This window comes from Ursus maritimus, unplaced genomic scaffold (assembly GCF_017311325.1).
Source record: "Ursus maritimus isolate PB19 unplaced genomic scaffold, ASM1731132v1 scaffold_2, whole genome shotgun sequence".
Lineage (NCBI taxonomy): Eukaryota > Metazoa > Chordata > Mammalia > Carnivora > Ursidae > Ursus > Ursus maritimus.
The window spans coordinates 85,850,623-85,864,345 of NW_024424452.1; the positions used below are offsets into that span (position 1 = coordinate 85,850,623).

At 41.8% G+C, this 13,723-nt stretch overlaps 1 protein-coding gene across 3 annotated transcripts in view; it reads right to left on the bottom strand.

Annotated features, from left to right (window-relative positions):
* The window catches only part of RGL1 (ral guanine nucleotide dissociation stimulator like 1), a 158,840-nt gene that overhangs the window by 77,096 nt on the left and 68,021 nt on the right, over positions 1–13,723 (bottom strand). For all 3 annotated transcript variants that reach the window (XM_040636294.1, XM_040636292.1, XM_040636291.1), the window contains one exon: positions 5,805–6,013. In XM_040636294.1, the coding sequence (XP_040492228.1) occupies positions 5,805–6,013 (209 nt within the window). The remainder of the gene's footprint in view (positions 1–5,804; positions 6,014–13,723) is intronic.

Consider the following 13,723-nt stretch of genomic DNA (forward strand, 5'->3'; position numbering starts at 1 on the left):
AGAGATAAGTTCAAACAGCCACTGAATTGTCTCCTCTCTGTGACCTAAGCAAGCAAATTAAGTGGATTGGTCTTGAAGTATAATGTTTATGGATGCCTTTAACCTTTATCCTCTCCAAAAGCCCTCCACTGGGAGAATTCACTTGAAACGAAGGGGTAGTTTAGATTTGCTCATCCCTTTCCAAGCTGTGAACTGAGTGCCAAAAGTGGCTTAGCAAAAGTTTCTGGAAACACACTCACACCTACTCTGCTTATCCCAGGCATTCTGATTTCTTCTGATATGAAAAATATGGATCAGAGAAAGGAAAATGATGAAGAAATGGCCCAAAAGTAGCTAATATGACAGGTGTCTAAAGAAAAATCTAGATATACATATAAACATTTCATGGTCCTTTCTCTCTACATTTGAGGTTGGGTATTTTCCATGGGACCTAACTCCCTTACTTTTTTTTATGGTAGGGTGGGAAAAATATATGTTTAAGTGGAATGTATGTCTGAAGTTAGAGAAAATAAAATCTCAAAGCATTAACACAAACAGCCAAGCCACAATTCAAAACTTTCTCTTAGGTTAAAAGGACATCAACGAGCCCTAGAATTAACTGAGCCATGGTGACAAGCACAGGAAACAGGATTCCTGGTGGACTGCTGATAACCCCAAGCAAGAGATAAAGCAAACACGTGCAATTAGCTATCTATGACTTCAAGCCACTGTCTATTGGTCAATCACAAAGACTCACTTTAGCAGAAAGAAAAAACTATAAAAAAAAATTTTTTTTAAACCACCTGAAGTTCCATCTGAGAAAAGCCACAGGACTGGAAGTCTTAAGGAAAATCAAAGCTTGACTTCAAATAAGCTTTTCCTCAACAACAAAAAACAAAAAACAAGTAAGCTTTCCTCTGGGGGTAAATAAAGACTACAGCATCTGCCTTCCATGCATTCTTGGCTGGTTAGGGTTAGCACATCCTATAATAACTTCTCTGTGTTGATTTCACAAAAGGTAAGCAACCTACTATTAAGAGACCAAGAGAAATCATAAAAAAGTTACATCACAGACTCACAAACAACCCTCCCACGATTTACTAACAAGAAAAGAGAGTATCAAATTTATCTTCAGAGAAGGCAAGTCTGTGCGATTTAGTTGCTTACCTCCCAGTTACAGACATTAAAACTCCCAACAATAAATTGAAGAACCCAATGTTCCACAGAATCTGCATTTTGGTCAAAATGAAACAAAGGTTAACATCTGGTCACAAAATCTGAGTAGGAAATGGGAGAAAGAAATATTCATGTTGAAGTCTGTACATACATGTACAAACCAAATCTCCACAGAGGAAGCAAAACGAATGTGACTTATTTCTCTGAGCTTCTACAGAACGCACTGGAGTTTCATTTTTACACCATCTTAAGTGGTTGCCTGCTTGTTTTATGAGTGTAAGCCTTATCTTTTGCAGTAAAATATTAAGTTCTCAGGGGTGGATCCAGGTTTTTGCCAAGCATAGGGAATTTGAAGGGTCCTCTCTAAGAAAAAGAATACAAAATTGTGAAGACAAATTATGTGAGAGGGTATTGAAAGTGAGTGAGTGATCCTAGAGGTTCAGTACCAACAGCTTCACAGTAAATTCACCACAAGGGTGAGAAGCAGCCAAGTGCTCTATTTCTGTTTCACCCAACTGGTGTCTTGCAGAGTACTGGGTATTGTGTAGGCATTCAGTGTTCGTTGATTCCACTCATTTCAGAGGCAAGCAAAGGATAGGACTATGATATGAAATTTAAGGCCAAGCCGTGGCCCATCCAAAAAAGGTCAAGATAAATCTTAACTCTTTTGTTCAGTTATACCTTAAATGATAGTTCGAACTAAACTGAGTTTGAATTCCGAATTCAAATTCATAATCTGAATTTGAACTCATGAGGATTGTGTTATTTAATAACTGTCATCCAGTTAATCTTTTAAAAATCCAAAAATGTGTATCTCCTATAATAGAACAAAGAGAAGGTCTTAAAAATCATCAAATAAAAGCTGGATGTTCGTGAGTCACAGACTAAACACTCCAGTTCCTGTGTGTATGTCCACCATTTATGATGAACAGCTGGAATTCATGTGCGCTCCTTTACTGACTGCGGACATCTGTGGCCTGTTATCAGTAGAGCTGCCCCGTAAGTAGAAGAGGTTGCCAACTCCGAAGGAAACTTGTAGGAGTTTCTGATGTGTTGACCTACTTCCCCATACTGTTGGCCAACCGTATACCGCATATACTGCATCCTTTATATATACGTGACAAAGCTAAAAGAAAATTCATGTAATTCTCCAAGTTCTATTTATAGGTGTGAGATGCTATACAAGCAAACAAACCATGAAAGAAATGACTCACTAATCCCACAGGTTCGTACTTCAGGCTTAACATTTTAAGTGCTGCCATGGAAAAGACTACAGAACTTTCTATTTGTGCTAAAGTCCAGAGTTAGCATATTCAGATCGATGCATGATAAAGGATAGATATTTTGTCAGTGTTCCTGAATATGAACATATGAATAACCATTGGTCCAAATGATGTCACTCTGCCTTGCATCAAATATCTTGAGAAAAACTCACTGTTATCAATAACCTTAATCACATTGGAATAGAACTTTATTATTAAAGCCCTTACTTAAGACTGATAGATATGACCGCATAAAAAATTGCTTTAAATGTCTCCATGAAAAATATTAATAAACAACTTTTTAAAAATATTTATTTGAGAGAGAGAAAGAGCATGCAAGTGAGTGTGGGAGGGAGGGGCAGAGGGAGAGAGAAACTTTTTTTTTTTTTAGAAGATTGTATTTATTTATTTGACACAGAGAGAAAGAGTGCACAAGCAGGGGGAGCAGCAGGCAGAGGGAGAAGCAGGCTCCCAGCTGAGCAGGGAGCCCGATGCGGGACTCGATCCCAGGACCCTGGGATCATGACCTGAGCCAAAGGCAGACGCGCTTAACCAACTGAGCCACCCAGGCGCCCAGGGAAGGAGAAACTTAAGCATACTCTGTGAACCAAGAGTCCAACACCCAACCAACTGAGCCACCCAGGTGACCCATTAATAAACAACTTTTAAAACCAAGGGACAGGGACACCTGGGTAGCTCAGTCAGTTAAGCATCTGCCTTCGGCTCAGGTCATGATCCCAGGGTCCTGGGATCTAGCTCCGCATTGGGCTCCCTGCTCAGCGGGAAACCTGCTTGCTTCTCCCTCTCCCCACCTCCCTGCTCCCCCCGCCCCCCAGCTAGTGCTTTCTCTGTCTCTCTTTTTCCCTTAAATAAATAAATGAACAAATAAATAAAATAAATAAAACCAAGGGACCAATTAGGAAAAATACTTCTAACATATGATAGGCAAAAAACTAGTTTCATAATATTAAAGAATTATAATTAGGTGATCGATAATTAGATGACAATAGTTCAAAACAAAAATAAGAAAAGGATATGAATAGACATAAACAGAAAACATAAATGCCCAGCAAATGTTTTAAAGATGCTAAACCTCACTCACAAATGTAAAAAATATAAACTTAAAAACAATGAGCTATTTTTCAATGGACAGATCATGACAGAGATGGTTTCAGTGGCAGTGGTGAAAACATCCATAGTTCACAAGGGTTTGGGGAAAGCGAAGGAACAGGCAACTCTCATTCTTTGTGGTTGCTACAGCTTTCTGGAGGGCGATTTAGCAACACCTTTCACATTTTAAAATGTTTATGTATTTTGCCTCATTGATCACTCTTCTATGAAATTATCCTATAGAATTCTCAAAGATATATATTCGAAGACACTCTTTGCAGTATTGACTACAAATTTTAAAGACAAATTGAAAAACTAGAGAGAGCTTAACTGTCCATCCATAGAATAATCTATTCAATAAATACTGTAAGGCCACTAAAAAGAATATGGTAAATGTACCTATATGTGATTTTGAAATAACAATATCTTACATTTCTTGAGCTTTCAATATGCCAGCCACTATTCTAAGCTTTTCGCATATGTTAATTCTCTTAATAAATAAAAAAAATTTCCAAGACAGGGACACTTGGGTGACTCAGTCATTTGAGTGTCGGACTCTTGGTTTTGGCTCAGGTCATGATTCTTAGGGTCATGAGATCGAGCCCCACGTTGGTCTCTGGGCTAGTGGGGAGTCTGCTCGAGATTCTCTCTCCCTCTCCCTCTGCCCCTCCCCTGACTTGTGCTCTCTCTCTAATAAAATAAATAAATCTTTAAAACAGAATCTCCAAGACAGATAAGTAAAAAAAAACAAAGTTGCCAAACAGACTATCCACTACGATTCTATTTATACCATATAAAAACTATATAATATTTTTGACAATTATCATATATTAACAAATATTATATATATTTATATAAATGTATGTGTGTGTGTGTGTGTGTGTGTGTATGTAGATATGCCCGAAAAATTGGGGAAGAACACAAAAGGAATGGTCTACAATGATTACCTAGGAGGAGTGGGACTTGGGGAAAAAGAAAATGTTTACTTTCATAATTTTCTGAATTGTTTAAAACTTTTCAGTATATATATAGAGTTCTTCTATTTTTTTATTTAAAGATTTTATTTATTTATTTGAGAGACCAGAGACAGTGAAAGAGATAGCAAGAGAGAGCACAAACAGGGGGAGAGGGACAGAGGGAGAGTGAGAAGCAGGCTCCCCACTGAACAGAGAGCCCGATGTGGGGCTCGATCCCAGGACCCTGGGATCATGACCTGAGCGGAAGGCAGATGTTTAACCAACTGAGCCACCCAGGGGCCCCTATTACTTCTATTTTTAAAATGTTAATATGGGTTATCTGCCTAATTAGATTATGGTCTATTTAATTTTTTTCTTTCTACTTCTACAACTTTTTAAAAAACCTAATAAAAGATATTTGGGAAAACATAGCAGTATGAGAAAACATGAATGTTTCTTTTTATACCCTTCTATGAGCACATGAGCATATAATACTTTCAAAATTTTTTAAAAACCTAGCTAAAAGTCAGCACTCAACTACTCCAACAAAAACATCCTATCTCATTTCCTTTCTTATGCAGGAAACCCCAGAATATAAGGATTCAGATGAGAACTCTCATGTCTCTAAAACAATTGTTTGACTGATGGCCTTCTTCCTCCCAATATCAAGTCAATCTAATAACAATTAATTAAAAGGTCAAGCTTAATTATAAATAAAGCAAAACTGAGGAGGAAAATATAATTATCAATGTGTGAATTATAATATACATGCTCCACTATATGTAACATGTGACTTAACAAAATAAACTGAGGATAATATTAATGTGCATATCCACAAAGCAGCCGGTGCACAGCGATTGTTATTAGTAATATCGCCATCATTATTGAAGCTACCATCTACTGGCTTCTTCCTACCGGTCTAATACTGAACTCGATACTTCCCATATATTAGCATATTTAATTCTCCCAGCAACCCAATGACACTCCTGGTTACTGATTATTTTCTAAAATAATATACACTTATTAACACATGGAGAAAATTTTAGGGTGGCAAATAGTAACTGAAACCTATATGCAACTGAGTCTAGATTTATAGCATGTACTCCTAAGTATTTTATAGATTTTTTTATAAGGTATCTCTAGCAGAAATACACCATAAAGTGGCTCCTGAATAGCCTTCATGCCACTTGTTCCAAAAGTTGTTCCTTCCAGTGAAGCCTTCCTCACGCGTACCAGATGCACGTGAATCCGAAACGCATGCCTTCCTTCTGCGGAAAGCCTGTCTTGTGTTCTGTCATCTTGCAAACTGTTAGATTCTTACCTGTCCAGCAGCAGCTCTAGCACTTCTTTAGTGGAGGCAAAGCCTCTGTACGTTGACAGGAAGATGCTGATATAGGTAAAGTCATTGTCCCCAAAAGCCGTCAGCAGGTTCTCCACCAGCTTCTCCAAGGTGCCAGCTTTTATGGTCCTGATCTTACAGGTTTCATACTGACTGACTGTATGTCCTGGAGGCAGCTGGTCGCCTTCAACCTGTACAAGAAATTCATGATTATGATCAGGCGAAATGACTCCCCAAAGTAAAACCGAAAACATTGTTAACAGTTGAAACACAGCCTGTCACGTTTTCCCTGCTCTTATTTCATTTCTCTACGAGCCACGTACAGCGATTCTCTCCCCGAAGAGTGGAGTGGAGTGAGGTGGTTGGGGGGGGGGTGTTACTTTACTTCATGGTGATCACACTTGCTTCTACTTAAGCCCCTATCAAGAACTGGTTGCTGGCCTAAATAGGCCAAGGATGTTTTCCGTGACCCCAGAATCAAGCTCAGCAAAAGTTTAATTGATCATTTCCTTTGTATTGTTCCATGGCGAGTGGCCGAACTCATTCCCAAAGACAGCTCCTGCAGCGGTGTGCCGCAGCTGACGCCAACTGGCTTTGAAGAGGTGACTTAGATTTTTCGGATTTGTGTGAGCCAGCTGACACCACGTCACTAGGCTGAAAGACCAGCCTTGGTAGGACTATGATCTCCACGGAAAACTCTGGAGATCTGACCATGGTCTGATATTCTTCAGCCCACAAGAAGCAACAGCCCTCTTGATTCAATATCAACAGCAATCAACAGAATTGACCAAGAAGTGGCCGGACCAAGGAGCCCTGGGCTCATCCCTGGGAGTAATGGAGAGGGTGGGTGGGTGTATGACCCCTGCCTCCTGGAGACTTGCGATGAACAAGAAAAGACGTGGGCTCCCGAGAAGTAGCTACCACATGAGAACGACACTATGGATGGTACTGGCAGGTATAACCGCACCTTGGGAGACATAAAACCTAACAACAGATCGTTGGTAAGATATGCAAAGCTTAAAATGGAGTTTGAGGCAAGAGAATTAAACTGAAGAAAAATAGGACCGTGCCTTACCTCCTGCCGTAAATCTCTGTCTCACAAATTCTACAGAGATGCAATTTTCAGCTTAACTTGTCCTTCACAGGCACAAAGATGACCTACCGAGAGGACCTTTTTCTAAAGCAAATAATCATTGTCAGGGAGGCAAACACTGGCCAGGCAGTTTTTCTCAACGGTAAGTTTGAACTGTTGCATATCAGATTTGCCTAAATTGAAATAGCCAGATGGGTGAAAATCGAGGAAGAAGAGCAAAGAAGAGAGAACGGATCTCTAAATGATGACCCTACGCTCACCAAGCCGCGTATTTGCTTTTTCTTCACCTGGCCTGTCAGATGTTCAACCGTTGGAAGGAAGTTGGCTGGCAAGACTGCTTCCAGTAAGACCAAAGTGGTGGCAATCACTTTCAGAAAAAGGTGAGGGTAGCTGAATGTCACGATGTCTAAACACTAAGGGGAATGAATAGTAAGACTCCACCTTCCATGGTGGATGACTTTATATCTTTATTTCCTTCTCGAAGGATACTTTTACTTTACTAAGGAGAGGGATCTGGTTCAGGCAAAATACCAAACGTTTCTGTAGGCCTCTTTGGCCTGCTGACTCAGATCACGGCCTAATAACTGTCCTTTATCACTCTATATGTAGTTTTAAGGAAGGCCTAATAGTATCGGTCTGTCCTCCCAGGAGTGTCAATCCACTTTAAGCAAGCAATAAATGGAAAGGATATATGCCTTCGAAGTCTAATTACTTTTTTTTACTAGTTAGTAAGTGTTGCCCTACGTGGGTGCTGTAAACACAAGTTCTAAAACAAAAGGTCCCGTGGCCAAGTTTGGGAACTCCAGAGTAAAACAGTCAAATACATTTCTTTACTGCAGAATTTGTCTTTAACGAGCTAACGTGCTACAAACTCTAAGAGAAAGATCTGATACATGATCCTTCCAATCGGACTTCCCTTTATTCTCACAGCATCTTGCAGACCATCAGAACGAACCTACTTTGGAAAACGTTAGCTTCGTAATTTACTGTGATGCATTTAAACCATATTTCACTTTGGCTGCTTTTCACTTAATAAAAAAAAAAAAGACATGATAAAACACAATGTTAATTTTTATCTTCCAACATCCCTATCTGTTTGACCGCTTTCTTAATACCAAAATGTAGGGATGTTTTCTAGGTTTTACTTTGTCACTTCAAAAGATCTGGTTCCGGAAAAATCATCAGCGAGATAACAGTAAAAAGTAGTTAAAAAACATGCTTCGATGTCACATGTTAACAACAACAATGAAAGGAACGGCTTCTCATTCTCGAGGGATATTCAAGCTGTAATTCTAAATCAGGCTTCCTTACCTTGTGACACTGTTCCCTTACCAAACAATCTTGTAATTTGAGGATTCTTATTTTACTCACCAGGCAAACTCTCCTTTAAATCTTTTCTTATTGAAAGTAAAAACAACTTAAAAGAACTAATTTTTCCCTGAGCACTGATGGAGCCAAAAATTCAAACACAGAGAAAAATACTTGTCAAAGGACCTGATGAAGGGGGTCCCCTTTCCTGCCAGAAAGCAGATTTGGCAGGAAGCCAAGGCTCTCCCTTGGGAATGGAGTCCTGCTACTTATTAACCCAGTTGCTTCCTTTGGTCCTCCTTTTCCTCCGGGGAAAAAAAAAAAAAGTCTCCCTATGCGTGCCTGCTCCCCATGCCTCCCTGTGATGGTTTTTGTTCCTCAGTGTTTGCATCTGTGTATTAGGAAGAACCGTGTTTGAGCTGACAGAAGCTCACAAGATACTTTGATTATGTGGATGTTAAGAACTATTCTCTAAGTGCAGTGAGTGAGCGTGAATGACAGTATCAAATGCAGTACGGGAACGGCTCGGGGCCTACAATCACTCTCACAAAAATCCGCACACAACGCACGTTCAGGTGTCCGAGCGCTCGCATCGTGTCACGTTCTGCACATTTGCCGAGCACCCTAATATCAACCTGCGAGAGCAGGGGGAAGGTTTTTGAAGAGGAGTTCTTATTTACCGACACTCGAATGGAGTACATTTTTGTGAAACAAAAACTTGGAAATTATCTGCTTTTTCCTGGAATTACACTGAAATAAAATCATACAAAAGTGAAACAGAAAACCTAATTCTGCCATATGGCTCACACTGGAGAAGCTAGAATTTTCGTTTAATTTTTGCAGCAAAATATTCACTAGCTGCAGAACCCTTTTAAGAGACTTTAGGATCTGTTTTTGTGTGTAATACCTCAATGCCTTTGAATTCTAGTTTAAAAGGAAAGTGGGGGAGGCAGGGGGAGAGCCTTGGCAGACAAGTGTTTAATAACCCAGACTGGGAGAGCGATACATGGAGGGCTGAGCCTGCCCTCTGGGTTAGCACGCTAACAGGAAACAGCTCAATCTGGATTTAATCAGAGACCATCGTTTTACTGACAAGATCATGATACCGAGGCCACAAAAATGTTTCAGGACTTTTTTTATGGTTGGGGGGGTGGGGACAGCAATCACTCTGCCATTAGAATTCGGCGTTTCCTGAGAGAACATGTCTGACTCCTATGGGGTAAATATCTAAAACTCTGCCCGACTGTCCTAGCTGAGGAATTTCCATCATTATCCATTTTGGCACGAGGACAACGGGAGAAAAACAACGTGAGGGATGAAATGTGCCATATTTCAATCCCGTTTCCAGTCATGGAGAAAGACACTCTTTCACCTTCTGAAAACATACAACTGTTAACAACTTGGGTGTTTCTAACTTGGAAAAAAAAATGTCCTTCAATCAAAATAATACTTCAGCCATCTGATACTTTAATAGGGGACATGCTAAGTAAACAACCTCATTAAACTGGAGACAGTACAAAGTCCTTCTCCAAGCCATGCTCAACCTTCAGTACATCAGTTCTGGGGCATGTTGGCCTCAGCAGGAACGTCAACAGTGAGTCCTTTCCAGTCATAACTCTCTAACAAAATCTAAAACCCACATCCAGGGTTTTATAGACTTTAAGAAGGTACACACTGCTAGCTCTCCATTCAGCCCAGAACACCAAGAGAACGTGTAAAATTCCCTTTTCAAAGAAACGCACCAGCCAGCCAGACAACATGCCACGAGATGTTGCACGAACACGCTCTGGCCATCTGTCTAGACTGCCCAGATCTGTACAGACGAAATGTCCTTGCCATGCAAAGGAAAACACGCATGTAGGTAACGGCACACCGCACAGTGTCATGGCAAGGCCGGTGCACGTGAGTATCGTCAGCTACACACACATAAGCCATACAGAGATGCAAGGCACCGTCCGTACGAAACCCTGCGGCAAGTGACGTCAAGCTCAGTGTGAGCTTCTGCATGGTGTGAACTACCTTGGGTGTGAACTCACTTTTTTGCTAGGTTAAGGTTGCCAGGATGCTCCGTTAAATTTTAATTTCGGATAACTAATGAATAATAGGCTACTTGGGGGGGAGCATAAGCATGTCCTCTGTAGTATTTAGGATCGACTCATACTAAAACGTTATTTGTTGTGTATATGAACTTCAAATTCAACCTGGCATCCTGTCGCTTTATCTTTGCTCAGGGAGGCTAAGCTAAGTGCATAAAAAGAGTACAGCATGGATGTCTCTTTTTTTCATTCGGCCACACAGGAACTAACCGCACTATGTGCCAGGCACTGTGCAAGGTAAGAGAGACACAAAGGTAAAGAGCATGCAGTTCGGACACCCAGGTTGCTGGGTCCAGTAGAGGAAACAGATACAAAGAAACCATTATGATGCAAAGTGAGTTAAAAAAAAAAAAAAAGGAGCAGAGATCGATATCCAGATTATCATGGAAGAACCAGGAGGGACCCAGCCTAGAGGTGGCATCGGAAAAGACATCCCCAGTAGGGGCTGCTTGCACTGGTTGTAAGTTATGAGTGGGAGTTAACAACGTTGGGGAGGATGTAGCAAAGACACCGGCACAAACAAAGGCATGAAGAAAAGAGGTGTGACCGCAAAGGGGGGGGCGTGCAGGGATGATGACACCGTGGTTATAGGAGCAATATAACCAAAGGAATGGACAGCTTGGCTAGAGAGTCAGCAGGGAACTACCTGGTCATGGAGGCCACTGGTCAAATCCTAAAAAGCTTAGATGCCATTTCTTATAGTTTCAAGCGTGGTCAGAGAAATCACAGCGTGGAGGACAGAGCTGATGGGAAGTTTTTAAAGTTGAGAAAATCAGTAAGAAAGATGTAGATACTCCAGGTGAGCCACTGTAGGGGCCTTAACTTGCGAAACGATGCCAGGGGTAGAGAAAGGGGGGGGCATATTTAGGGGGTACTCAAGAATTGTCAAGACTGGCTGAAGAGTTGGATGCAGAGGGTGAAGATGAGGGAAAGGAACCAGGAACGTTTCCCTGATTTCTAGTGTGGATGACTGGGACGATAACAGTGCCACCCACATGAAAGAAAACTGAGGAAGCAAAGCCAGATTTTTGAGGGGCAGAAGTACTGAATTCCACCTTAGAAACATAGAACTTGAAGTATCTTTGGGATTTTCCAATAATACAGTCCAACAGGCAGTTAGAATCTCAAAGCTGGGGACAGGGGTCTAAGATGGAAATAGGCAGGCATTATGTCAATTAAAATGGCTTCACTGTCCCAGGCGGACTGTGTGGAACAGGAAGAAGAGAGGACTGAGGATGGCATGGGGAAGAAGACCTAAATTCAGAAGGTCCCAAGAGCAGAGACGGCAAGCCCTAGAAGAAACACCTGCACGTGGGGCAGAATGACACATCGCCTCATCTCCGGCAGCATTTCTGGGTAGAGAACTCAGAAGTCTTCACTGCCAGATTTGTACGCATGCCAACACAACCTTCCATCTAATTATGCAAACACACAAGGTCCAGCCAGTGGTGTACTGGATCCGGCGTGCCCTGCTTGCAAGAGCCAACTGCGCACGCTCCTTCTCAGTTCTATGTTCAATGGCATCGCATTGGTGCTGGGAATTCGGTCGTCGTGGAAAGATTCACACCACAGAAACTGGCAGATTGGGTACAAATCGGGGCACTGGTTCTGGAGAGCGGATTGATCAGCATGCCATTGCCCAGGAGTCCCTCCCAGATGATGTCAATGGTAAATGCAGGAGAGACCTTCACACTGGTGGAACATTTTTCTCTATCTGTGTCCGCTCTGGTTAAGGGAGCTATGTTGTCACTGTGATCTCTGACCTCAGGGAAGGTAGAAATTCTGCCTCTGAGCTAGGAAAAAAGTAGGTATGTGAAGGACAAAGACGTAGAGGAGCACGCCCATGACACATGAATGTGCTCGAAAAACAAGGACAAGATCCCCCAGAGTTGACTTTACTTGAAGCCACATGTCACAATGTGGTCCGGCTTCTATGATGAGGACCCTTCCTCCTCAGGAAAATGCTAAGAGAGCTGTAATAACAAACAAAGGCCGTTGTTTTATCGCACAGAAGTCCCAGCTCCCGCCACCATCCTGTCTCAGCAGGGCTCCTTGGATCCCCCCTTCAGAGTCCAGGAACTCTCCTGGGGGAAACAGGAAGTTGTGTTTTCCAGCGCCTAAAAACAGTAGTCCTTCTGGCTGTGAAGCCGCTCAGTCCAGTGTGAACCCATCACGGACTCCATCTTCCCGGATGCAAATCCCTATGTCTGACACTGTTCCTCTTGGAAGGGTTCCAAAGTCTTGACAGAGGCAGATTCAAAAATTAAATGGATGCCAGGGAGTTGGCTACATTTTGCAAAAAGATAATTTCACTTTTATATGCTACTTTTGTGCTTAAAACTCAGAATGCTAATGACTGAGATGTTCTGAATTAACCTGGGCTCCATCCGCATTTCTGAGGCCAAGTTACTAGGGAGCCCAGGACAATACTTAAGGCCTCAATGTCTTGCCCATCTACGTTATAAAATTTCGAAATCACATGTTACTTTGAGAAGTTCAAGGACTTAGAGCTGCATGAGGGGAGGGAGGCCAGAACTAAAACAGTCTGCTGCATTTACCAAATCCCATCACAAAGCGTCACAGACACTTTAGGATCCAGAATAAACTCGCAAAATGTGTAATTTTCGCCTTTCTCTCTCGTTCAGAGCTTCAAATGCCCAAGGTCATCACATCCTGAGGTCACAGTTTCACAGGTGCCCTGGCTTTCTGGAACTCATTCTGTTTCTGCACGGCCCAGCCAACCTCTGTCTGGAAAGGTCAGTAGGGGGTAGGGAGCTTCCGTGTGACCTAATATTCTCTGTGAATGAAGTCTGCTATTAATGGAAAAGCTTCTCCACAGCCCAGAAGCTTTCCCATTCCCCCATAAATCCCACAGACAGTTCCATGGGGCTTTATCTCCTTCTCAGACTTAAAGGGCTCCTTCACCAATCCTTGGGGCGTGAGGGGAGGGGATGACTGGCAGGGGGTGGCGATTGCCTGATGTTCCCAAACATAGTCCTTAGTTTGAGTCTTATTCTACGTACCACATTAAGGAATCCCTTCTCCTCCCCTATGGGATTAGTTCAGTTTTAAGCAAAGTAAACATTTCGTTCCCACTATTATTATCCCCTTTATAATGATAAAGCATAAAAATCAAAGCCCCGTTATCAAAATGCCAGTAAATCATTACTCCCCTGGATTTCAGAATTCAAGTAATGACAGTCTAACTTGCTTCTTCTTCCCTCCAAAACGAAATCTTTATGAAGTCTATGTGGACTTATAAATTCAAAGGTAAAGTTTAACTTTACTGTTCCCACAAAGCTCTGGAACACAGAGCCCCTGGCAAATACTCTAGTCCTCAGAGCTACGTTTGACACAGGTAATATTCCCAGGTCATGGATTTGTAGAAATGGCTACCTACAGAG